This window comes from Dama dama, chromosome 1 (genome assembly GCF_033118175.1).
Source record: "Dama dama isolate Ldn47 chromosome 1, ASM3311817v1, whole genome shotgun sequence".
Taxonomy (NCBI): Eukaryota; Metazoa; Chordata; class Mammalia; order Artiodactyla; family Cervidae; genus Dama; species Dama dama.
This window is the reverse complement of record NC_083681.1, coordinates 45,243,298-45,269,301: the sequence shown is the minus strand read 5'-3', so window position 1 is coordinate 45,269,301 and position 26,004 is coordinate 45,243,298. Positions and strand designations below refer to the sequence as shown.

Genomic DNA, 26,004 nt, shown 5'->3' with positions numbered 1-26,004 from the left:
CTGCAGCCATGCCAGGCTTCCCTGTCCTTCATTGCCTCCCAGAGCTTGCTCAAACTCATGTACATTGAGTTGGTGATGCCATCCAACCATCTCATCCTCTGTCACCCCCTTCTCCTCCTGCCCTCAATCTTTCCCAGCATCAGGGTCTTTTCCAGTGAGTTGGCTCTTCCCATCAGGTGGCCAAAGTGAGTCTGTTTGTGTTTTATAAATAAGTTCATTTGTATATTTTAGATCCATAGGTAAGTGATATTACATGCTATTTGTCTTTGACTTGCTTAACTTAACATGATAATCTCTATGTCCATCCATGTTGCTGCAGATGGCATTATTTCAATCATTTTATGGCTGAGTAAGACTCCATTATAAGAGTCACGTCTTCTTATCTGTTCATCTGTTGATGGACATTTAGGTCATCTCTATGTCCTGGCTAGGTGTACATATATCTTTTTGAATTAAAGTTTTCTCCAGATAAATGCCCAGCAGTGGGATTTCTGGATCGTGTGGTAACTCTATTTTTAATATTTTAAGGAACCTCCATACTGTTTTTCATAGTGGCTGCAGCAGTTTACACTCCTATCAGCAGTATAGGCAGATTGCTTTTTCTCCACACCCTCTCCAGCATTTATTATTTGTAGACTTTTTGGTGATGGTCATTCTGACCAGCGTAAAGTGGTACCTCATTGTTTTTTTCTTTTTAAATTTTATTTATTTATTTAAGTCTATGCTGGGTCTTTGTTGCTGTGCCCAGGTTTTCTCTAGCTATGGTGAGCGAGGGCTACTCTCTAGTTACTCTCTAGTGTATGAACTTCTCATTGCAACAGTTTCACTTGTGGAGGGCATGGGGACTCAGTAGTTGTGGCACATGAGTTTAGTTGCCCCATGGTATGTGGGGTCTTCCCAGACCAGGAATGGAATCCATGTCCCCTGCATTGGCAGGAAGATTCTTAACCACTGAAGCAGTAGGGAAGTCCTCATCGTAATTTTGATTTGCTTTTCTCTGTTAGTGATATCGAGCATCTGGGGAAGACCTGAATGTGGTATTTCTGAGTTGTATTTTATATTTCCCTTGAAGAGATATGGGTTTTACAGGATGGATTCCTTCATCCAAGACTTTGCCCAGCTTCTTGATAGCAAAGCTTTGATAGAAGCAAAGGTGGCTTGGCTTCAATAGTCTTGGCTAAAGTTTCTGTGTTATTGACAATATACACACAAGAACACCCCGTGCTGATTCACTTCTGTGATATAAGAGAGGGTATATACTTCACTGTCATCCCTCAGTAAGAGATGCAAGAGCACATGGCAGTGGCAATCTGCAGTTGCCTCTTCACTTCCACAGTGTACACAGATCCCTTGCCTTCACGATATCTCTTGGTCCCACAAAATATTATATCAGGTAACTAACATGAATTGTAGTTTTAAGAATAGCTCTGATCATAGAAAGTTTGGATGAGAAGATTCCGTTTTCCCCTCTGTCACATTTGTAGAAATAACCATCAAAAGAGAAGGAGAAAATTTGATCAAATATATGTGTATTACACCTTAGTACATCAGAATTTCATTGTATAGATCCAGCCTAGGGACTAACAATGAGTTGAAAAATGACCTCTTTTTTAAAAAAAATTATATTCATCAATGGGATGAGCATCCTTAATAGAGTAGAACTGTACAGAACTCTCTTTAGATCACTTGCTGTCCCAGGTGGGGAGGAATACAAACTTAGCATTTTCTATTAGATTCCTTCAGAATGGAGTGTGACTTTCTCCTTCTCAGTGAAATGTTGACATGGTTCTCTCTTTCTGACTTCATGCATGGAGAGCTGGGCAACCACTCCACCACTGATTTACCTAATAGAGAATGTGGACCAGACTTTTCAGAGACTCCCAAACCTTGGAATCACTCAGGGATCAGTTGATGATCTCAGTATTGATCCAAACCTTCTACCGCAATGCCACTGTTAGAATTAAGGAAGCAGGTGTACCCTCTGACAAAGCAAGCTCTTCTTAAAGTGGGGCAAAACAGAGTTGTGTTCCAACTCTGTCTTTTTAATTGTTTTTCAATAATTTTCATAACCATCTGGCTTTTTAATGCCCTGATGATACTGACATTTTATAATCCAAGAATGATGCCAACAAGTGACTGAACTTATTGCTCAATTATTGGAAGACAATGCATTTTATTCACTAAAGCTCAAATCCACACCTTTGGCTAATGAACGTTGGCATTCAACAAGGTGATTCTAAAATAATCTTCTTGGCCCTGTTTTCTGATGCTTTCCAGGTTCTTCAAGTAGAAGTGGTATTTTATCCTGGTCTGTGCCCGGTTCAGGCTTGTGTGCAGTTTTCCTGAGAGCTGTCAACCTTGTGTAGAAGAGAAAACACAGGACTCTGAACTTCACCAAAAGCAAAGGATGATAATACAGCAGACTTCTGTCTGGGACATTGTCTCACTGCTGTTTAATACATTTTAAAAACTTGCTGGAGAAGAGCAGTGACTTTTGCACACTCTTTGAGAGGAAGATGCCCTGTTTCTCTAGAATGGTGACTTGGGTTGAGGGAGGGACCTTTCTGCCACGAGCAGCAGTTGGACGTGCAGACTGCCGGCAGAGGACATGCCCCTCAAGTCTGCCGTGTGTGCGCTCAGTCGCTTCAGTCGAGTCCAACTCTGAGACCCTATGGGTTCCTCTGACCATGGGATTCTCCAGGCAAGAATAGTGGAGTGGGTTGCCATTTCCTCCTTCAGGAGATCTTCCTGACCCAGGGATTGAACTGGTGGTTCTTAGGTCTCCTGCATTGGCAGGTGGGTTCTTTACCATTGTGCCACCTGGGAAGCCACTCAAGTCTGTAGGGGAGGAAAAAAGTTCCTAGAACTACTCTTCTAGTTTCTCAAACAGTGCTTCTAGCCTTTGAAATATATTTTAATTACTCGAGTAAATATATTTTTGTAAAAAGCTCAAATATTGTGGTTAAAGTAAAAACCAATCTTAACCAAACCTCCCAGTCCCAGCTATTCATAGCCCAGAAATTGCCCCAGAAGAGAGCACTGTTAAGGGTTGTTCTGTAACCTTCCAGACACTTGATTTGTTTTCATACATTTATCAATACTTATGGAACTGGATAGTAATTTTTCTTTATTATTTATTTTATTTGGCTGCTCCTGGTCGTAGTTGCAGCAGGTGGGTTCTAATTCCCTGCCCAGAGATCAAACCTGGGCCCCCTGCATTGGGAGCGCAGAGTTTCAGCCACTGGACCACCAGGGAAGTCCCTGGATAGTATTTTTTCAGTATCACACTGTGTGATTCTTTTAATCTTGCTGCTTTCACTATGCAGTATGTCTTTTATTTGTAGGATGGTTCGTAAATACTTGCCTCATATGTTAAGATGCTACAAGTTGTACATAATATTGGTGAACCATAGTTTTTTTTTTTTAAATCCTTTCCTCTATTAATGAATATTTAGGTTCATAGAGCATTTTTAAATATTATACTTTAAGTGAACTTTCTTATCCCAATGTATGAAACAAAATTTATACCGATCTGCTCCTCTATTAAGCTATAACAGAGAGCTTACTAATTTAATATGTAGTAATTTAGACAATATATGAAAACAACACATGTATATACAAAAGTTTGAATTGTAAACAAAAGTATTTGTTAATATTATGAAGCATAATTGGAGAAGGAAATGGCAACCCACTCCAGTATTCTTGCCTGGAGAATCCCATGGACAAAGGAGTCTGGCGGGCTACAGTCCATGGGGTTGCAGAGTCCGATACGACTGAGCGACTCACACACACACACACACACAACTTAAACAAATAATCCATTTGTGCCTTGTCCATACACTTTGTGCTGCAGTTTCTTTCAGTGTAAAATTAGAATAAAAATAGCACCCTTTTAGCAGAGTTGTGGGAAGGATTAAATGAATTAGTATATGTAAAGTGGTCTCAACGGTGCCTGGCACATGGTGATCTCTGCCTTACTGCCTGCTTTGTGTCTAGAGCACAGTGCTTGGACCACGTTGTATTAGTCTCCATGGAATTGCTTCGATCTCTGGCCCATGAATTGACTAACCTTTGACCTGTTTGAGAGCATCGTACAAGAGCAGTGAGTTCTGCTGGCTCTGTTTACTGTGAGGCTATCACCATGAATGTTGTTTATCCCACTACACAGAGTCTCTCTATGAAAAGAAGGGAAGTTTCTCCCTTCCTTAGGAAGAGTTGTGCTTCTCCTAGAGTCACCTGGAATTTATCATATGAATCTGTGCATCTTTTAACTCAGTTGTGCTTCCCTTTTTCCACTGACTGCTAGAATGGATTCATATCTTTTTTTTAAAATCTACTTCTATGATTCTATGACATGCAGTTTGTGTATTAACTGAACTTACGATGTCAACTTCTTCTTTTTTTTTTTTTTTTGTCAACTAGCTGCTTCTCTGGGTGATTGTGTGGGTAGATCTTTTACTGCATGAACCCACCATTCCATCTGACAGAGGCCCGGGTGGTAAGGTAGTTTATTGGAGTCTTGTGGAAGGAGCCTTCCCGTCACCTCCTGTGGGGCAAGTGGCAGCTGCCAGTGCTGGGTGGCCCTGTGCACGTGCTGACTTTGGCACTGGGTTTGGGCATGCACAGCTTCACTTGGATGCCTGGGTCCTTTCCTTTTTCTCTCTCCTCTGAAAATCACCATCATGTGAGTTCTTGGACAGAGAAGCAATTGACCTGCTGTTAAAAACTATTTTCCTCTCTCGTTAGGTTCTGAGAAAAGATTGGTTATAATTATATCTTTGGATACTAGTCAGTGTTTGACTTTGTAATGACTGGAATATTGATTAATGGAATAATAATAAACTGCTCTCAACACAGAGAAGCCTTTGGTGATTGTCAAGGCCCTTTGTTTATGATATGAAAGAGCGTCCATAACAATGAACAAGACGAAGACTGGAGAGGGGCTGGAGGAAGAGGCAGGGGAATGGCAGGGGTGTCCTGTCTGTCTGGCCTGTGTCTGGCACAGCCGCCCTGGGAAATGGCCCCTGGGCTCACCCTCCCACTGCACCTTCAACAAACAGCTGGTACTTCTCTCAAAAGTGACACCCCAAGGCTTGAATAAAGAATTCTTGGTCCCTGTTTCTTTTTTAGAGCCAGGCCTGGCTCCGCCACCTGCCCTCACCTAGGCAGTGCACTGGGGAAGGGGCAGGACAAGGGAAGGAAGGTGATGTCTTTTCTTAGTGAAAAAGGATTGGAAAGCCCATTCTGATGGTTGGAATGTGGTTCTGATTTGGGCCTTAAATTCACTGTGGAGGGAAGGGTGTGTGGGAGATGTTGGTCCTGTTCAGTTCCATTAGCAGCTACCTCTCTCCTCCCTGCCTACAACCAGGGCAGACACACCCAGAAAGTGACTGCAGCTCCTGTCTCTAGCTCAAGACATTTTATAAGATTTGCCTCTCCTCTGCTGTGTCAAACCTCCCTCACCTCTGATTTCCATGGTTTCTGGCTTCCTTGTATTTCCTGTGTTTTCCTTCTGCTTGGCCCCGGAGATCCTCTGGCAGTCATTTGGGTTCTTCTCAAGCTGTTTCATCTTGGCTTACTCCTCTCAGCTCTAGCACTGCAGCAACTCCATGTCCACCTTGACTGTCACAGCCCTTATTGAGGGGCCTCCACGACAGTAAAGTGTGCCTCGGCTTTGGAGAACCTTGGCAGGAGAGTCAGGAGATGATGTCTGTGCCGGGGTTGTTCCCACAGGGTTCCTTGGTGGATGGTATCAGCTCCCTGGTCTCCTCAAAGAGGTGGACCCTTTTTGCTGTTGGTGCAGCTGGCAGGCTGTGCCTCCAACCAAACCAGACCCAACACGCCCAGTCACGTCAAGCACCGCTGGGTCTGGAGTTCCATGAGAGCCTTTCTAGCCAAAGGTGAGGTCATCCAGGGGGTGGTTTTGCCAACTTTCATGGCACACCTATCACTGGCATCTGGTCTGGTCCTCCTTGAAGTGGTTTCGACATCTTGTGGCTTCCTGTTGAGGTGGGTTGTTTGCATAGATAATCAGTGAAACTGTCCTCACCAGTTGCATACTTCATTTGGAACTTGGTAAGATGTTTTGCCAGTTTTTTAAGTGTGTGTTTTTTTCCTTTTCCCTTTAGTCCCAGGTAAATCACCACAGTGCTGCCGGTAATGAAACATACCAGGAACGCTTAGCACGTCTAGAAGGAGATAAGGAGTCCCTCATATTACAGGTGAGTCCTTTCTGGTGGGAATCACTTTGTTCTGTTACCTCCAACTCTGTAGCTGCTTTAAGTGGGAGGGAAGTACTAAGGGTTTTTTCTGCGGGGTATCTCCTGTTCCCAGAGTGTATGTTTCTCAAAAGACTTTTTCTGAAACAAAGCAGAAAGTAACTGGGGACACAGTTGGCTTTGGGAGGCTGTGAATGGATTCATTTATTTATCACAGACTATGAGAGTACTTCCCTCTATGCACTGGAAGCTCTGTGACCAGGCTGATTAAATGGGGCCCTGTCTTCCAGGAATCTTGCAAAGGAGATAAAATGTGTCCTCATGTCACTAGTAAAACAAAGCTTCTTTAAAAGCCCCAGGATGGATGCTCACAGGATCTGCCTCAGTTCTTCTGGAGTTGGATCCAAACTGATCACTTTGAGGCCAAATCCCCTGGAGCTGTTAACATGGGTTAATAAGCCTTTGGTGATGCTCTTACTTTGAAGAAAAGTGAAAGTGAAATTCGCTCAGTCAGGCCCAACTCTTTGCGACCCTATGGACTATAGTCCATGGAATTCTCCAGGCCAGAATACTGGAGTGGGTAGCCTTTCCCTTCTCCAGGGGATCTTCCCAACCCAAGGATAGAACCCGGGTTTCCCGCATTGCAAGTGGATTCTTTACTTTGAAGAAAGGAACTCCAAAACTTTTCAGAAGCAAAGAGTCAAAGATAGTTTTGGGTCTGAAAACTTGCTTCGCATTCTGAAAAGCTGAGTGCTGTTTACGCATCAGTCACTGTGACTGATGATTTGGAGAATATTAAGACTAATATCTTAATCCCAGCTCCTAAAAAAGAACTTCAAGGGTGGTGGTTAAGACTGATAGTGGAACAGAAGGGAGGAGGCAGGTGTAGGATTCTGGGCCCCTCCCTAGACTACGGGCCTTAGCTTAGAGCACTAAAGTTAGCACTAGTGTTTAGAGGCTACAGTATGTTTGACTTTTTCCCTTCTATTTTACCTTATTTCTTTATTCATTTCACTTTATTTTATGAATAGAAGTATTGATAGAATATATGATTATTTTAGAAACTTTGGGACATCAAAAAGAATTTAACACGTTGCCCCTTTCTTCCAATCTTTTTACTTCTCCTGTCCTGCCCCTATTTTAAAAAATTAAGCTCAGGCCAAATATACAACTACACAATTTTGCATCCTGGGATTGTTTTTCTTCACTTCATTGATTTATTTATTAAAAAATGTTTGCATGCCCACAACTCAGTAGACACTGGTTTTAGGTGCTGGGGAGGTAGCTGTGAAGAGTATAGACAAAGTCCTTGTTCTCAAGCTTCCATGCATGTGTGTATGTGTGTGTATGTGTGTATGTATGTACAATAAACCAATTCATAAAATGTTTCTGGTGATGATAAATACTATGGAAGAAAATAAAGCAGGATAAGGACTGTGTAGTCAGGGAAGACCTCCCTGATAGGAGGAGACCTAAGGAACTGGGGAGGGAGCCCCATGGAGACTGGGAGAAGCACATTCCAGGCAGAGGAGGTGGTCCATCCAGCGCACACTCTGAGATGGGAGTGATCTTGGTGTGTGGGAAGAACAGGAAGGGCCTGTGTGGCTGGAGCTGGTGACCATGAAGAAGCCTGGGAACTGCCTTCAGAGAGGTAGCAGGGGCCAGATTATATAGAGCAGTAGAGTGCAGATGTTTTGAGGGGTGTGTAATTTTAACCTCCATCCCAATGACATAACTAATGAATGTGTCCAATTTAGAATTTTGCTACAAACAGTATGAAATTGCAAACTATTGAAGCAGGAGCCTTCCTGGCTGAATTAAGACATTCCTATTTAGAGGACCTGGAGAAGGAAATGGTAGTCCAATTCAGTATTCTTGCCTGGGAAATCCCATGACCAGAAGGAGCCTGGCGGGCTACAGTTCATGGGGTTACAAAAGAGTCAGACACGACTTAGCAACTAAACAGCCACAGCAATTTAGGGGACTACAGTTTAATACAGAAGTACTCTCTTTGATAGTTTTTAAATCCCAAATTCTTGAATAATCCTTATTAAAATAATCCTAGCATAGTCGGGAAGCTGCTTACAAGAAAAGTCAGAAGTGGATCGTTGCTGTTGTTCAGTCCCTAAGTTGTGTCCAACTCTTTGTGACCCCACGGACTGTAGGGCGTCAGGTTCCTTCTGGCCATTGTAATGGTTTCTATTCCTCCAGGAGCTTGTAGACAGGCTGTCAGAGTTGCTCTTACGTGCTCACAACTGTCTCTAGAGGCTCCATGGCATATGGACATGACCCCCAGCATGGGAGAGCCTTGCTTAATTCACAACGTCGCTCAGCCAGACCCAACTCATTGGAGCCCTTGCTCCAGAATATTCTCCTGGGTTTACCTGCAGAAGAACAAGGGGAATCAGACAGGGCAAAATTTGTTGCTTCCAGAATTAAAAGCAAATAAAACCAAAATCTTTTATTAATATATCTTCATTAGAATGTAACTTCTGAATGCAAGGATTGTCATCTTATTTTTCTTCTTCTTCTTCTACTTTTGTATCCCCTCAGTTTCTAAAATTATTCCTAGCATGTAGTAGGGGCTCAGAAAATATTTTTCTTGAATAAAGGTCACATTTAGAATCTTTACATATTTCGTCCCAATTTTCTACACCTCTCCTCCGTTCATAACTTTGACTGAGTATTCATGTTCAGAGTATTCGTAGCCCTGTGTATCCTGAGTTGTATGAGTAGCTGGGCTATAAGCTATAGGAGGCCAGAGACCATGCATTATTCTTCTGGGTACCCCAGTGCATGACCCCACAGTTGGGTACAGACTCTCTAGGTATCAGTCTTCACAGTAAGATTAATCACAGCATATCCTTCCCAAACAGAAACTCTGGGACCCAAGGAGCAAAGGCCACCCCTGGAATGCTACTCTTTTGAAAGGAGAGTAAGTAGTTGGAAAGGCCCAGACTGCTGATCATGTTAGGCAGCAAGGATAAGGTGCCCGTTTGGGGATTATAATCGAAATATTAGCACACCATGCATCAGCTCCAGGAATATGTTTCAATGATTCATTAATCACTTAGGAACATAAAAATGAAAGGCTTAAAGCAGTCGTATTCATTAAGATTAGTTCCTCTGTAAAAGGGAGATAATTCATAAAGTTTGTTTAAACACTCATAAAGGAATTCACACTAAGGCTCATGCTCCAGCTATCTTTCCTTTACAGACTGAGAAATAATTTACCATCATGTATATGTAAATAGCGATGAGTCAACCATTGGTTAAAAACAAGAAGGCTGTAGAAGATCTCAGTTTACCAGTACTTGATTTCTTTATTTTGGCAGAGGTTTCTCATGCGCTTTCTTCCTCTTTCTGCTCTGAGTCACCTTTTAATAACAAACAAGGAAAAAGGGTCCTGAGGCTGTTTGCTGATAGAGAAGGCTATGAAAATCCTCTCAGTCTGTATTTCGGGAACAGTTTAGATGACTTATTGTAAATGGATTTTTATGAACTAACAATTCCAATAGACAGTCTCACTGTTCTTCAGAAAGACAGTTGTTTTCCTGCCACTGTCTACGCAGTGTGGCTTGTATATATTTATGACTTAGAGTCATGTTTTGGCCTGTGAAGCGCAAACCCTCTCTGCAGCCAAGTGTTGTCAGTGCTAATACATGCCCTTTACGTCTCACATTCCTTAATTGCTTCAGAACCCTCGCCTGATAGGTGAGCGGTCCTCACACCCTGATGAGAGGGGGAAGGTCATTGGCTCCTCTGCACAGAAGTTTGGATTGTGCTTCCACGTGAGGTGGCAGAAGCCCTGGCAAGCCAGCTGAGGGAGCCCTGTGGAGGCATAGAGAGCCAGAGTCCAGCCCGGAGGCCACTCTTGTGGCCGCTGGGTGTTTTCCCCCTGAGTCTGTCAAGAGTCGGAAATGTGACCGACCTTGTCAGGGTGGTGGCTGAGACTTCCCGGCCAGGTAAGAAAATAACCTGGGTTTCCTTCACCTAGGACATTTCCACCACCTGCCACCCGCCAAAAAGAACAGCCCTTCTTCTTGCATCCAGGGTCAGTGGTGTGTGGGGAGCCAGTCCTGATCCTCAACCTGTGCTTTATCTCTTGGGACAGGTGAGTGTCCTCACAGACCAAGTGGAAGCCCAGGGAGAGAAGATTCGGGACCTGGAAGTGTGTCTGGAAGGGCACCAGGTGAAACTCAATGCTGCCGAAGAGATGCTTCAACAGGTACGGGCGGGTGAGGCCCAGGGCCTTGGGTCCTTCAGCCGTGTGGGTGAGCCCCTTTCTGGGTCCAGGTTAAGGAGCTCCCTGCTTCCTTGCCAGTGCTGCCTGCAGGGACGGTTGGACGCCCAGCTTGCGGTGTTTACACAGCAGGTGAAACCAGAGGGGGAGGGCGGGGAAGGGCAGGCCTGAGAGGAATAACCTGTCGGGCTGGTTCCACAGATTCCCAAGGCACTTTGTCCAGGCCTGGTTCAGTGAGGAGCTCTCACAATTCCCCCTCATCTTATCATGCCAACCACATGGGACACACGTTGGCTAACTCCTCATGACCAAGTAGCCCATGGTTCTGGCTACCGCCTTTGTCCTATAAGTGGCATCCGGGGTTTTCGAAAGTCAATTAGGCTTATTTTGTGCCTCTTTCGCACCCTCACTCTTCCCCTACTTGCTCTGTGTGCCTTTCTTTGATAAAATTGATCACATTATTACATAAATAATATTTTAATATAGTTTAATATATATCAAAATGAAAAAAAATTAGCTGCTCTTTTACCATTCAAAAACATCTCTTAAATGTCTTCTTGTTTCTCGTTGGTCCTTTTTGCTATGTGTACATATGATATACAAAAACATATTTGCACCAGAGATATGATTTAGTCCTCAGATTTTCTATGCTTTACCTCATAGAGGGAGTGTTTTTTTTTTCCAGTTTAAATGTTACTGTTGTTGTCTTTACTATGACTTAAAGATTTTTTTTTTGTAAAAAATAGTATAGTGAATTGACTTCCTGAACAATCTGACCCCATTGTAAATAATGAGCAACAGTTTTTAAGAAGAGGTGTTGAATTTTTGTCAGGTGTTTTCAGAATCTGTTGAGACACTAATTAGAAATTGTATTTTATGAACTAATGTGATATATCTAGTTAATAGGTTTCCTTAACTTGCATCATTTTTGCATTGCAGTTATTTTGAAAAATAAACCATTACTGAAGTTTATGTGTGTATACTTTGTAGCTCTTGGTATAGTACCTGGCACATAAAATGTGCTCACTAGTTATTTAAAGAATGAAAGTCCTTCTTTTAAAATGAGTGGGTTCAATTAGAAGACTGTTTATAATCCTTTTCCCCAAGTTATAACTTTTTTTTTTAAAACTGGTCAGCATAAAATTCAAATTATTTCTCTACAGAATAGTAATGAACACAGGCTTTGAATATAACCTCTGGTCTCAGGATAAGTGTCTTACTTCCCAGGTATTTCTTAGCTTTGAGTGCATTTTAGGAACTTAAAAAAAAAAAATCAGTATTTTTATGCAAATGTCTTTGTAGAAACTAGTTCCAACAGCTCTGAAACTGTTTTTAGTTCATCCTTTCACTGCTGATTAATAAGTTACCATGTTCTTGGCTTCATTTGATTTTCTGTTTAAATTCTGTGCCATTTCTCTTGCTCATCATATTCCCTGGAAATCTGAATGACAATAGGAGTTCTTTTCATTTTTAAAAGTTGAATCTTCCTTTTGAAGACTCAGGAGAAAAAAAATAGCCTGGTGGAAAAATCTCAAATAGCAGAAAAGCATTTTCACAGGAGTGCATAGGACAACCCACTAGATTATATTTTCAAGAAGGCAGAAGGTACAGTTCTGGGACGGGGACCAGGGAGGAAGATGACGGAATGCTGTTTTAAAAAAAAAAAAAGAACCTAGACAGATGTAGACCAGGAAAACTTGCATGTGGAAGGGAACGTGTCAGAAAAATGGCAGAAGGTTAATGTTTCAGGAAAGTCATGCCTGGTGAGTAACCAACCACATAATCGGAGGTCAGTAAAGGGTCCATTGTGGTACCTGAGCTCTCTGACCACCACCCTTCTGCTCTTCCAGGGCCCCCCGACACCCCTCTAGTGACAATGTTTCTGCTTCCTTATTGAGTCTCTGTACTAAGGAGTTCGATTTTGGCTCCCAGCCCCACCTTGGGGAGGTTGCCTTGTCTCCTCCTAAGCATTATCCCATAGACTGGATTTTAGACTTTTTAAAACAATTATTGTTTTTTTTTTTTTTTAATTTTTGGCTGTGCTGGGTCTTCATTGGTGCACAGGGCTTTCTCTGGGTGCAGCGAACAGAGGCTCCTCACTGGCTGTGGTGCTCAGGCTTCTCACTGTGGTGGCTTCTCTTGTTGTGCAGCACAGTCTCTAGGATGCAGACTCAGTAGTTGTGGCCCACGGGCTTAGTTGCCCTGTGGCATGTGAAATCTTCCCAGACCAAGGATTGAACCCTTGCCCCCTGCATTGGCAGGCAGATTTTTATCCACTGGACCACCAGAGAAGTTCAGCTTTTAGACTTTTTAAAAGTCGTATCTCAACTACCCTTTTCATCGTGTTTATATTCTAAATCTTCTTTCTTGTGTGCTGTGGGTGAGGTAGCAGTCATGTGGTTTGCATGTACCATAGGTGGGTATCTTGGCTTGGTAGGTTTTAGAGGGTGGTAGCTCTTATTTGCTCCCTCTGGGGTTGAAAGATCTTCCTGAACTTAACCAAGTTATTTTTATGCCCATAACTTTGACCATGTTCTCTCAGCCCTTCAAGGGTAAAATGAAAGCAGTGTGCTATTGCACTCCTCTCCTGGAGGATCCTGAGTTAAGCTCTTATGGGGCCTCTGAGGCATCGCGCCCACTCATGTGTTTGCTGGGCTTGGTGGTGCCTGAACTGGAGATGGTTGGGTTGCCAGCTCTAAGTCCCACGTTGAATGTTTTGCACGTGCTAACGTTTCTCTGCAATCTGCTTGATGCTGTTTGAAAAGACGCTTAATTCTTGCACCACAGTGCTGATGTAATGCCATCTATAGCTTCAAGTGTGTACATAAGTGTCCTCTTAACTGGGGACAGGCAGAGACTTGCCTGATCTGACTGTGATATCCTGGGCCCCGGGCTCATGGTAGAAGCAGGCATGACTCATGTCCTTGAGGCAGATAATGGACGCAAACAATTACCTTTTTCTGCCAGCCCTCAAGACTATTCTTGCCTGAGCCAACTTGGCCTCCTGTTAAAGGCCCAGGAGCTCTGAAGGAGCATGGGGCCTGCTGACTACACATGGACACTGCTTCCCTTGGGAACGAGTTCCTAGCAGCCCTGCCCTTTGAACACATCCTGTTTGAAGAGGCAGCGGACTGCCCATGGATGCCCAGTGTTGCTAGATATTCCAGTTTTCACAAGAAGCTGGGAATATACATATAAGGATTTAAAGATTGGTCTTTCTGTTTTAACATCTTACTGACCAGAGACATATTAATATGTCTTTTGTTACCTGAATGTATAAAACCTGGGGTGTTTCAATATTCACTAACATAACAAATCAGCTGCAACAGGTATTAGTGTCTGTAAAAATCCCCAATAATGTGTTAAAAAAAAAAAATTGGCAACTAATTTAAATGGGAAAAAGAAAAAAAGTTTGAACCACACAATATTTACCCTCAGGCTAAACCTGGCCCATGGACCTCTGATCTTCAACCTTGATTCCAGACTTGGCCCCTTGGGCCAGCTGGAAGACCACTGTTGAGACAGGGTAGACTTAAGGAAACCCATACTCAACCACGTAACCCAAACCCTGTGCATCCATGGGCTCCAAACCCCACTGTGCTGTCTCTCCCCACAGCTGTTCCCCTGACCAATGTCAGCCTCCCTCCAGGAGCCCAAGAGGGAGGAGGTTAGTTCCACACCCGACTTGTGAGCCCAGGACCCCTCAGCCTGGCTTGGCCTGCCCCCTCTCCTAAGTGCTGATCTCTTTGTTGTTGTTCAGTCACTAAGTTGTGTCCAGTTCCTTACGACCCCACAAACTGCAGCACTCCTGGCTTCCCTGTCCTTCATTATCTCCCAGAGTTTGCTCAGACTCATGTCCATTGAGTCACTGATGCCATCCAACCATCTCATCCTCTGTTATCCCCTCCTTCTCCTGCCCTCAATCCCTCCCAGCATCAGGGTCTTTTCCAATGAGTCGGCTCTTCCCATCAGGTGGACAAAGTATTGGAGCTTCAGCTTCAGCATCAGTCCTTCCAGTGAATATTCAGGGTTGATTTCCTTTAAGATTGACTAGTTTGATCTCCTTGCTGTCCAGGGGCTCTCTCCAGTACCACAAATTGAAAGTTATCAATTCTTTAACGCTCAACCTCCTTTATGGTCCAACTCTCACATCTGTACATGACTACTGATCTCTTAGCTCTCACCTGTTTTCTTCTACACACTCACCCATCTGGTCTCCAGAAAGGGAGAGCATGAAGACCTATGGGGATAGACAGGTGAACCAGGACCAAACAGAATCAGCACAGAGACAGGGCCACGTGAGATACACATAGATTATGGATACGTTTGAGGTCAAAATACTTCTTATCTGTAGTCTGTTGCAGAACATAGGGTGGGAACAGAGCATCCATGAGTACCCCTTGGGACTGCCTGTGATAACACCTACTCTGGTATGGTCTCTGACTCACTGAGCATGTCTAGATTCCCCAGGGAACCTTCCCCATTAGGAAGAGACATTTCCCCGGAAATGTACAAGTGGGTATTCAAAGGGCCACGGCCTGAGACTATTTTCACTGGTCTGAGTATGGAGCCCACAGGGCTGAGATTTGCCCCTTGGTTCCTTAAGCAGGTCATGAAGTCCCTGGTGGCTTTTTCTAGAGCGGCCTCCGTGGGTTCTCTGGGAGGTTCCTCTGCCTCTGATTGCTGACCCGCCTCCAGAGGGTGATGATTTCAGTGGAGAAGAGCTTGAATACAGAGCTGGTAGCCAAAGGGAGTACTTTGCAGAGACCGGCCGTCAGCAGATGTAATCAGTGTCAAGAACAGAAGCCACGTTTAGTGCCAAGAAGAAGAAAGGATAAGGAATCCGAGGTGGGAGGAGGAAAGGCTACAGAGCTCCTTGGAAGACACAGTCCAGCTTTGGGGAAACTGGGAAGGACCGCTGACTCTATTTCAGTCCTCCTACCTGACCTGGCGCTCCAGGCATCAGGTAACTTCATTTGTGTTGGCTGCCTCTTAGACAAGATCAGGCGCGTTCAGGGTGGTATGGCCGTAGACTTTGCTGCCTTTTAGGTGAGGTATGTGCTATGCTTAGTCACTCAGTCATGTCCGACTCTTTGCGACCCCATGGACTGTAGCCCGCCAGGCTCCCATGTCTATGGGGATTCTCTAGGCAAGAATACTGGAGTGGCTTACCATGTAACTAATTTAAATGAAATTTAACCCAGGAATCGAACCCAGGTATCCTGCATTGCAAGCAGATTCTCTACCCTCTGAGCCACCAGGGAAGGTGAGGGGTGGAGAATGACAAATGGAGGCGATTTGGAATCTGCAGACATGACTTTCTGCAGATTTAATGCTTGAGATTGATCTGGATAAGTCAGTGAACCTATGTTCTTATTTATAGAGAAAGAGGATGACAGTGTGGACTCTGCTCTGCCCACCTCTTAGAGCTGTAGTACAGTTCTTCCAGTTTTGTAAAAACTGGACCATCGCATAATGTCCAGGAAAGTGCAGGACCCAGGCTCAGCTCCAGCCCCTGAGTCGAGTGAGGGACCAGTGTGCCCAGATGTGTGAACACAGCAAAGCGTCGTCAGCACCCAGTTCATAAATTCCTAAAGAGCACCTTGAGGAAAGTATTTCTGCCTCAGAAAGGACATTAAACAGAGCTATGCACATGCTCCTGTGGGAACACAAATCTGTCCAGGGAGACAGGGCACTTGTGTCATGAGTGAAGAAAACAGGGATTTGCCAGTTATTCCCTAAAACTCCCCGTGGGAGATTCATGAGGCAGATAACTGTTTTCCTCAGGTTTATCTCATTTGCTGTTGAATCTCCAGACCACAGCGTGAAATAGGTGCTTTACCCCTTTTTACAGATAAAGTAAAGGGACTGAGGTTCAGAGAGATGATTTAGTTAGTAGGGACTGAGTCAAATCCAGCTTGACGATGAGCCCCTCTCCCTGAAAGAGACTTCCCAGCAGGGCCTTGGCCTCTTACCTCAAAGGGCAAAGGGAGACATTTTTCCTTTCAAGTCTTTCCTTGGCCTGTAAAGACCATTCTGGTTTCAGGTTGCCAGTCTGGCTACAGCCCTCCATCATTGGCCAGTAACTCACTGGGTCAGGTTCCACACTTAAAGATGGAGGTAATTGCTTCAAGATGTGGCCCTTTAAGGAGAGCCTAGTTGAAAGGCAAGCTCTTTTTATCAGCCCCACTCAGACTCTGAGCTTTGGAAAAAGGAAATGACGGTTTGCTCTGAGAGGGAAGCTTTTTTTTTCATCTTCAAGAAAGGAGATGTGTTTGCCCTTCTGGAAGAGATTACTGGTCGTGGTGAAGTGAGGGGGGTGGGTGATAATTTTGTTCATTGGTTTTCTTCCTAAAGTTTCATTATCCAGTTTCATGGCCCATCATAGTAAGAAACACAAACCACCCTCGTCTCATACCACCCTCTGTTTATCCCCTGCCTTCTCTCATTTATACAGGCAGCCTTGAAACAATCAGGAGAGCAGACGTTATGAAACCTATGAAACCGTTGCCTCTCATCTCCAGCCCCCTGCCTGCTCATACTGCCCCACCCCCGCCCATTATAGTAGCCGTGTGATTGGGATAGATCCCAGCAGGATCCTCCCGTGGGTCTGAGGAGGTGCCAAACCTTCTAGACAAATAGGCTGGATCCAGAAATCACTCCAGTCTTGGGGATGGGTGCTCAGGATCCAAGAATGTTATTCTTAAAGGGTAACCAGGATAAAAGAAGCTAGCAAATGATAGGAAAAAGAAAAAAATAAAGGTCAGAGAAATGGAAAGGGAGGATGGGGCTACACTGATGAGAGGATTCAGGGTGAGTCAGTGAGTTGAGAGCTGAGAAGTGAAAGTGCGGGCATTGGTCCCCGGAGCCAGGACGGTTTCTGTATTCTGCCCGCTGAAGGCAGAAGCCGAGTTGCAGGCATGCAGACGTTTTATTGAGAAGTAACAGGAAGATGAGGAAGAGGCAGCAAGAGTAGATTATTCTGTTCACGGCTTGGCTGTAAGGGGAAGAAGGGAGTGGAGAGAGAGAGAGAGCCAGTGTTCGCACTCACACCACACACAGAGTATGCCTGCCCAGTCCAAGCACTAGGGAGCTGATGGTGGTCACTGGAGGGGAAGGAGGTCAGGAGGGAAGGTTCTTTCAAATGTCAGAAATTTGATCATGTTTATAGCCTGAGGGATGGAAGCTGATGGTGAGGAAGAGATTAAATGCCTGTCAGATTGGATGATTAATGGCCCTACCCTAGAGGAGTGCAGACTTGGTGGGAACTTCCTCTAAGGCAGTGCAGAGGTGAGGGAGGGCCCAGGTCCCTGTGAGCAGGCTTCACTCTGCTCTACCGGCTAGAGGGAGAAACAGGACTAGGACTCAGAACAAAGCCCAGCGCTACTGATTAACCAGGAAGTAACCTGAGTCTTCGTTCAAGCTGAGTGAGGATGGCATGGAGGACTGTTCAGCCACAGGAAGGTGGGTCAGGTGGGGCAGTTCAGAAGAAAACTCTGGAATCAATGTGTCTTTTAACATATGCTTTTAATGTGCAACCTGGAAACTTACTGGGCTTGGGAGCAGTTCTTTTCTTTTTTTAAAAAAATTAATTTATTTTTTAATTGAAAGATAATTGCTTTACAGAATTTCGTTGTTGTCTTCTGTCAAACTCTGGAACAATTCTTAAGATGGTAGAACCTCACAGACGTTCTGACAGTTGCATTCAGTCGTGTCAGCCTAGCCTCAGAAAGGAGGTGCGGGCTTGCTTTCTCTGGGACATGATTCAGGAGAGAGATGAGGGATGATTCCAGGAAACTTTGAAACAAAAGGATGTAAGTTCAATGACTGATCAGATGATCTTTAAAAAATCTTTTCAGTAAATATGAGGAGAGGTTATTTGAGGAGAAGAGGGGGAATAGGGTGGGGTTTAGAGCTCAAAGAGAGTGGAAAAGATTTGGAACAATCTCTGAAAGAAACCAGCCAGAGATGAATACAAGTTTTGCCAGGCAGTGTTGGAAGATCAGCTGTAATTAGATAGAGTAAATTTGCGTGGAAACAAATTGGCATCATTAAGTGACTTTTACCAGCAGTTCTTAGGCCATGGGGAGTGGAAACATAGGCAAAAGTCTTTGAGGTTTGGCACAGACTGGGCACACTGGTGAAGCAAACACACTTCAGACCTAGGGGCAGGAATGAGTTGGGGGGAGAATTTTCTGGTGCAGAAATGGTACAATGGAAATGATAAGCCTTAAGGTATACAGTGGCTATGGAGGCAAATACTGCATGAAGGAAGTTGATAAACTAGGAAAATAGGGAGTTATTAAGTAACTAGTAGCCACAGAAGTCGAAATTAAAGATGTTTTGAATAAGTAAAAGTGCTAGTTGAAAGGTCAGAGGATTGTGGCTAGAGGGGAGAATTTCAGAGTTGAAGATTTTAAAAGCAAACATACATTCTGGATCAAGATGAGGGTCAGGTAGTAGTTTAGATGGTAAAGAATCTGCCTGCAATGCAGGAGACCCAGGTTCAGTCCCTGGGTTGGGAAGATCCTTAGGAGAAAGGAATGAATACCCACTCCAGTATTCTTGCCTGGAGAATCCCATGGACAGAGGAGCCTGGTGGGATACAGTCCATGAGGTTGCAAAGAGTTGTACATGACTGAGTGACTAAGCACACACACAACTAGGATAGAGGTCGTAGTACATAACAATGGCTGGAGGCCGTGCTGGGCCTGGAGATGAGGAGGTGGAGCTGGGCTGGGATAAGGCTGGCGAAGGCTGATTTTGAGTTCAGGGACTAGGATGGTACTTCTCAATTTTAATGACCAAGACTGGGGTGATGATAATGAAAGGGGGAAGCACATGTTAATAGATGCAAGCTATGAGAGAGTATGTAGAAGTTTTACTAACAGTAGACCATGTGAAATTAAGCAACCCTAGGTTTCTACTTAAGACTTTGGTGTGTCTAATTGAAACGTCCACTCGGAAGGTTAGTATGACCAATCAGAACCCTGGCATTACCAATTGGAATGCTATTGGAGCTTGAATGCAACCAATTTGAACATTGTCTTTGTCAACTTTAACATTGGTATGACCAGTTACAACCTGGCAGTTAAAACAGCCAGAGGGATTCTGGCAATAAAGGAAGCAGAGTAGATTCTTATCTTCAAGAGAGATGCTTTCTGAAGCTTTTTTGAATCCTGCCTGTCTTGGTAGGATTGGGTCAAGATATTGTATATTGGGTCAATATCTAGGTCAAGATATTGTCTTATATCTTGACCGCTAGTCAATAGACAACTGCATAAATACCATCTTAAAAGACTCAAGCACTCCACAGGAGCTGTGTTTTTAACTCTCCTATCCCTAGGCCTTGGCATCTGATAGTTGAACAAATGACTGAAGTGTCATGGAAGAAAATTTTCTCAGTTCTCAGCACTCCAAAGCAATTGTTATTATCCTATGGACCTAGAGTTCTAGAATCATCCCTTTTTCCTTTTGCACTCCTGGCTGGGAAATTTGCACACATTGTACTCAATCTCTAGCTGTGACTAGAACTTTCAGTTCAGTCGCTCAGTCGTGTCCAACTCTCTGAGACCCCATGGACTGCAGCACACTAGGCCTCCCTGTCCATCACCAACTCCTGGAGTTTACTCAAACTCATGTCCATCAAGTCGGTGATGCCATCCAACCATCTCGTCCTCTGTCATCCCCTTCTCTTCCTGCCCTCAATCTTTCCCAGCATCAGGGTCTTTTCAAATGAGTCAGCTCTTCGCATCAGGTGGCCAAAATATTGGAGTTTCAACTTCAACATCAGTCCTTCCAATGAACACCCAGGACTGATCTCCTTTAGGATGGACTGGTTAGATCTCCTTGCAGTCCAAGGGACTCTCAAGAATCTTCTCCAACACCACAGTTCAAAAGCATCAATATAGACAATATTGATCATCAAAAAAGAATAGAACTTTAGGGTCTGAGTTTTATGCCAAAAATCACTCTGGCTTCATCTTTTTTCCTTACCTGCTTTAATTTTTACAGTTTATTTTTTAACTTGAATTGTCTATTTGCAAACTGCCTCAAGTAGATGAAAGGACCAGTAAATCTTGGGCCTGTTTCTTCATCTTGAAATAGGGATGATAATGTTGACTGCTGAGTCCCTGGGTGGGGGTTTATTGAGACAATGTATGTAAAGCACCCAGCAGTGTTGAGCACAGAGGAGGTACTCAGTGAATGTGTGTCCACCCACCCTGCTGTCAACACTGGGCTCCCTTATCTGGCTAACTCCTTATGACCAAGCAGCGCCACCTTTGCCCTGTAAGCCAGCTTCATATCTGACTGTCTCAGGAGGAGCTGGGCTCCTCAACCCAGTGCAAAGCTCATTTTGCTGAATTCTTTGGGTTCTAGATACTTACTCCCTCAGGTTAGCAAATGGGTGGTTTGTAGCCTGGCTTTCAGTGATACTGATGGCCTTTGGCCTAGGAAATCGTCTTGTCCAAGTTAAAATCTGTGTCTCATGTGGTTTGGTTTTATGAGGTGAAAACCGTTCAGAACACATGAAATTGTGACTGTAGGGTCAGATTGTTGATATCACCATTCTTATACTAGGGTTGGGTTGCTTAAGATGACACAGAAAGTTCAGACCATGGCAGGATGTCCTTTCCATCTGCTCACTTTGGTGGTTACCTTCCTAGGGCCTCTGAGGGCCATATCATAGTCTCCTTGCTAGGACTTGTGTGTCCAGTGTCTGTCGGGTGGCAGGATTTGGGATCTCATGGAACATTGCATTTTTGCCCATGGAGGAATGTTACCCCTGGACTGTGGGAAGTCTGCCTGGCTTCTGCCCCCCCCCCCAATTATTTTTATTAGTTGGAGGCTAATTACTTTACAATATTGTAGTGGTTTTTGCTATTCAATGACATGAATCAGCCATGGGTGTACATGTGTTCCCCATCCTGAACCCCCCTCCCACCTCCCTCCCCATCCAATCCCTCTGGGTCTTTTGAGATCCTTCATAGTTCCTAGTAATGCTGAGCAGGTGTTTCACCTATCACCTTTGTTTTTCATCTTATTTATGCTTAGTAAGTGCATGCATTAATGGCAGGTTGTTGTCTGCTACTATTTTAGGCTTGGCAGGACTACTAGGAAAGATACATATCACAGAAGATTCTACTGTAACCATTCAGGAAATAATCACCAGATATCTTCTTTATGTCCTAGCTCCCTTCTAGGTTCATTGCAGTGAGGTCTTACAGTGAGATGTGTGAAAGACTGGGCTGAATATTGAACTAAGCCCAGGAGATGATATGGAGACTTTGGTTTTGAAATATATATTATTAGCATTAGCTTGTTTTTTGTTTGTTTGTTTATTTTGGTGCAGAGACTCTGCTGCCTTTGCTTTAAAAATAGACATGGAGAAATTTTGTTCTCTGAGCCGACCCATCTATTTTTCTCTAACCTGGAAATAATGAACAATGGTTTCTATGGACAAATGTGTTTTTTTGAGAAATGTAGCTCACATTGACTCAGAGCACAGAGGATAGCATCAGGGACTGTGCAATCCCTGAGTGACCCAGCATCAACCCAGGCCTGTCCCAGATAGAAGTGTGGCTCACAAGTAACGGTTTAAGTGTACAATGTAGAGACTGCCTTATGTGCTATGAATTGAGTTACAGTTGTTCCTATTGCCATGGAGGTTTACAATTCTGAAATCTGTTTTTGCCTGCAGGAGCTACTAAGTCGTACATCTCTTGAGACCCAGAAGCTCAATCTGATGACCGAAGTGTCTGAGCTGAAGCTCAAGCTGGTGGGCATGGAGAAGGAACAGAAAGAGCAGGAGGAAAAGCAGAAAAAAGCAGAGGTGAGTGCGATAAACCACATTCTGGGGAGGACCCATACTATCCTAAGCTCAGATCAGAGGAAGCTATCCTAACGTGGCCTTAGGCCATCTGGTCAACCCCAAGCCTGACAGCCACTGAGTGCCAGAAACATCTTTGCATCAGAGACTCAGTGATCTGTTAATACCTAGTTATCGGGTTTTGCTGTGGCTGCAGATTTCAGTAGTGCCCAAACCACCCTGTTTTGGCCCTAGGCTTTATCCTTCCTCAGGCTGCTGGCAAGGATGGAAAGGATCAGACAAGACTCAGAGGGACAAGAGAGGTCTTCTGTGAGAGATGATCATGTGCTGGGATGGCCACTGTCACTGTTCATGGAATCTGGAGACAGTCTTTAATATGCATTTTAGTGACCCAGTTGCAACCCCTAGATTTTGTGTTTCTTTTCTCCTGATGGCTCCTGTGGGTAAGCCTATACACAGGCTTTCTCTTAGAGAATGTTTTCCTGTGACTTGTTTTGGTTTTGTTTTCTCAGGCTTCATACACCATTGACTGGAGCATGCCAGATACTTTTTTTTTTTTTGGATAAATGTTTTGAATAAGGTTTAGGCTTAGAGCTCAGAACAGTCTGCTTTAACTTAATGTAGCCACCTTCTGTGTGTCTCTACTATTTGTATACTGTGCATTCTGAGATGTGGCTAGAAGAGTAGCCTTTAGGTTTGGAAATGCCTTGGCTCAATTAACTGACCTAACTGATTAATAACTCTTTGAATTTCAGCAAGTTAACTACTTAATCTCTCTGAAGTTCCATTTCTTTACCTGTAAAATGGGTAACTGTGTTATGAAATCAGAAAAAAAAAAACCACAAAAATTAAGTCTCTATTGTATGATCTGACATCCTTGCTTCCATTCAGGCATATCTAAAATCTAAAGATGGATGTTGTTCCTTTCAATTAAGTATCAACATCATCGTCCTCTGAAACCTGGCATATTTGTGTTTAGTGGGTAAACACTGGTAATGGAGACACTGCTAATATGTGGGGCATGTTCCTTGTGTTGCTTTTGAAAACATGCTCATTAGTAAGAAGTATAATTGCCAAAAGAAAATTTATCTCCATTACGCTGAGGACACTATATTCCGGTGATTAAGAGTGCACGCTCTTGAATCAGATCTCTTGGCTGTAATCCAAGCTCAGCTACTCAGTAGCTCTGTGATCTTCAGTTCAGTTCAGTCGCTCAATTGTGTCTGACTCTTTGCGACCCCATGAACCGCAGCATGCCAGGCCCCCCTGTCCATCACCAACTCCCGGAGTCCACCCAAACCCATGTCCATTGAGTCGTTGATGCCATCCAGCCATCTCATCCTCTGTCGTCCCCTTCTCCTCCTGCCCCCAATCCCTCCCAGCATCAGGGTCTTTTTCCAATGAGTCAACACTTCGCATGAGGTGGCCAGAGTATTGGAGTTTCAACTTCAACATCAGTCCTTCCAGTGAACACCCAGGACTGATCTCCTTTAGGATGGACTGGTTGGATCTCATGGCAGTCCAAGGGACTCTCAAGAGTCTTCTCCAACATCACAGTTCAAAAGCATCTGTGATCTTAGAAAAGTAATTGAAACCCCCCCCCCCAACCTCTGTTTCTTCTTCTATAAAATGGAGATTAGTAATACTTACTATTTGCTCAGTTGTTCTAAGGAAGGAAGGAGATCATGTGTATGTATAGTCCTTAGCATAGAGCTGGATAGTAAGCTTTCATTAGTTACTCACTGATTGTGTTACTGAGCATGCTAGAAATGGAAATGTAGACCTAGCTACATTATTGACCTACTGCAAAGTTCACACAGACTGAAAGCTTATCTGTGTGAAGTGTCAATTGAATAGACTATACTTCTTAAATGTTCAGAGAGAAGCAACTGGATTTTCTCCAGATTTAGAGTTTTTACCAATATTTCAAGACATGTGGTCACATGTGGATATACATCCAGGCTTGGGGGCGGAAGACTTAAAATCATAGAGACAACTCAAAACCATGGAAAGAAGGAAGGGAAAGAGAGGGAGGACTATTAGGTCACACAACTGGAACAGTCTAGGGTTTTAAAAGCTGATCACACTAGATCCAGTTGGCTTCACCATGTCTTTAGAAATCCGGTTTAGTGTCTCATTTAGTTCTGTTTCAATCCTTGTTCTTGGTTTCCCAGATGGCTCAGTGGTAAAGAATCCACCTGCCAATGCATGAGGCGTAAGAGATGTGGGTTAGATCCCTGGGTTAGGAAGATCCCCTGGAGAAGGAAATGGCAACCTGCTGCAGTATTCTTGCCTGGAAAGTTCTGTGGACAGAGGAGCCTGGCGGGCTACCGTCCATGGTATCACAAAGAGTCGGACACGAATGAGCATGCATGCACCAGCCTTATTCTCAGGAAAGCTCTCCCATGTGTGATGAAGGTGGCCAAGGATAGCCTTAGATCCTAGTAGCCTAGCAGCCTCTGCAGAGAGGGAAAGATTCTCTCTTTCAAAGGTTCCCCAGGATTGCATCTCATTGGGCTAGTTTGGCTCAAGTGTTTTGTTCTGAACCAATCACTGTAGTGGGTGTGGGCCCACGTATGGGTGTGTGTGTGTGAGCCTTAGAGTCAGTTCATGGCAGCAGAATGCTGGGTTAGCAATGAGCTGGATCAGTTCAGCTCCTTTCTGGATAAGGAAGGGGAGCCCCCACTTCTGGGCCAAGTACCAGTAATGCAGTCATTTTACTGTTTGCTCTATTTTTTCTTTTCTGAAGGATTATTTTTCAGTCTGAGTTTTTGTTTTTGTTTTCCATTAGGCTGTTCATGTATGGGGCACCATAAGCCCTAAGCCCCTGGCCTCAATCCTACCAGATAACAGCCCTTCCCAGCTGCTAGTACAAGCATTAGGTTTCCACGTGGAGGAATTTTTCAGGCCTTTGAAACTTGTGATATTCAGTGAACAGCCCCCTGACCTGAAACAACTTTCTCATTCTTATAATTGAACAGGATCTTTGCTGGTATGTTCAGACCCAATACTACTGTCTGTAACTATCTGGAGCTTCTGAGGCTCAGAGCCATGCAGAGGGCTGCTTAAGCTGCACTATTGTCCTGTGCGTGAAGGTGTTTATTTTGTGTGAGATGTTTGGCTAGCTCAGGTCACTGAGGGTGTAGTAGCATGATTAAAGGGAATGTTGCTTCGCATCCTATGCTGCTGCTGTTTTTCTAGTGAATGTACTTAGACTAAGGCCTGATTGCTTGTAGTTTGAAAGAGGCAAGACTTTTTTTTTTTCTTTTTCTTTTGAGGTAGCCAGATCCGAACAAACTTTCTCTGTGTAGCTCAGGGTTTATCCTAAGCCAGTATCCTGCTGCCCTATAGTCAGTATGGAAGTGATTAAGAATATTCATATATAAACCCGAGGACTTTGAGGTATAGGTTTCCTGTTAAACGAATACAATTCTGACAGCCAGCTCGCTCAGGAGTCGCTGGTGACCCTTATGAGACGTGGGTGAATACTGGGTTTCCTTTTTACTGTACCTTTTCTTCTGAGCCTTTTGCAATGGTTCTGGGTCATCCCAGGAGACCCACATTTGGGCCTGTTAGGTTTATGCCTGAAAAGTAGGATGATAGGAAAAGTGACCAATGCGAAAAGTAATACCACAAATAGGAGGATGGGACATGAAAGAAAGTGATCCAGAGACAAAGGAAAACCTCTGGGTGGCACACCTATCAAAGTCATG

At 44.0% G+C, this 26,004-nt stretch overlaps 1 protein-coding gene across 9 annotated transcripts in view; it reads left to right on the top strand.

Moving 5' to 3' along the window:
• The window catches only part of PPFIBP2 (PPFIA binding protein 2), a 159,789-nt gene that overhangs the window by 82,429 nt on the left and 51,356 nt on the right, over positions 1 to 26,004 (top strand). For 8 of the 9 annotated variants that reach the window (XR_009693783.1, XM_061148174.1, XM_061148147.1 and 5 more), the window contains 3 exons: positions 6,129 to 6,221; positions 10,333 to 10,446; positions 22,163 to 22,294. Coding sequence is in view for 8 of the 9 variants with exons in the window: in XM_061148174.1 (XP_061004157.1) it covers positions 6,129 to 6,221; positions 10,333 to 10,446; positions 22,163 to 22,294 (339 nt within the window). In the remaining variant the exon portion in view is untranslated. Of the gene's footprint in view, positions 1 to 6,128; positions 6,222 to 10,018; positions 10,184 to 10,332; positions 10,447 to 22,162; positions 22,295 to 26,004 lie in introns of those variants that run through there. The other variant, XM_061148167.1, reaches the window with a different exon arrangement.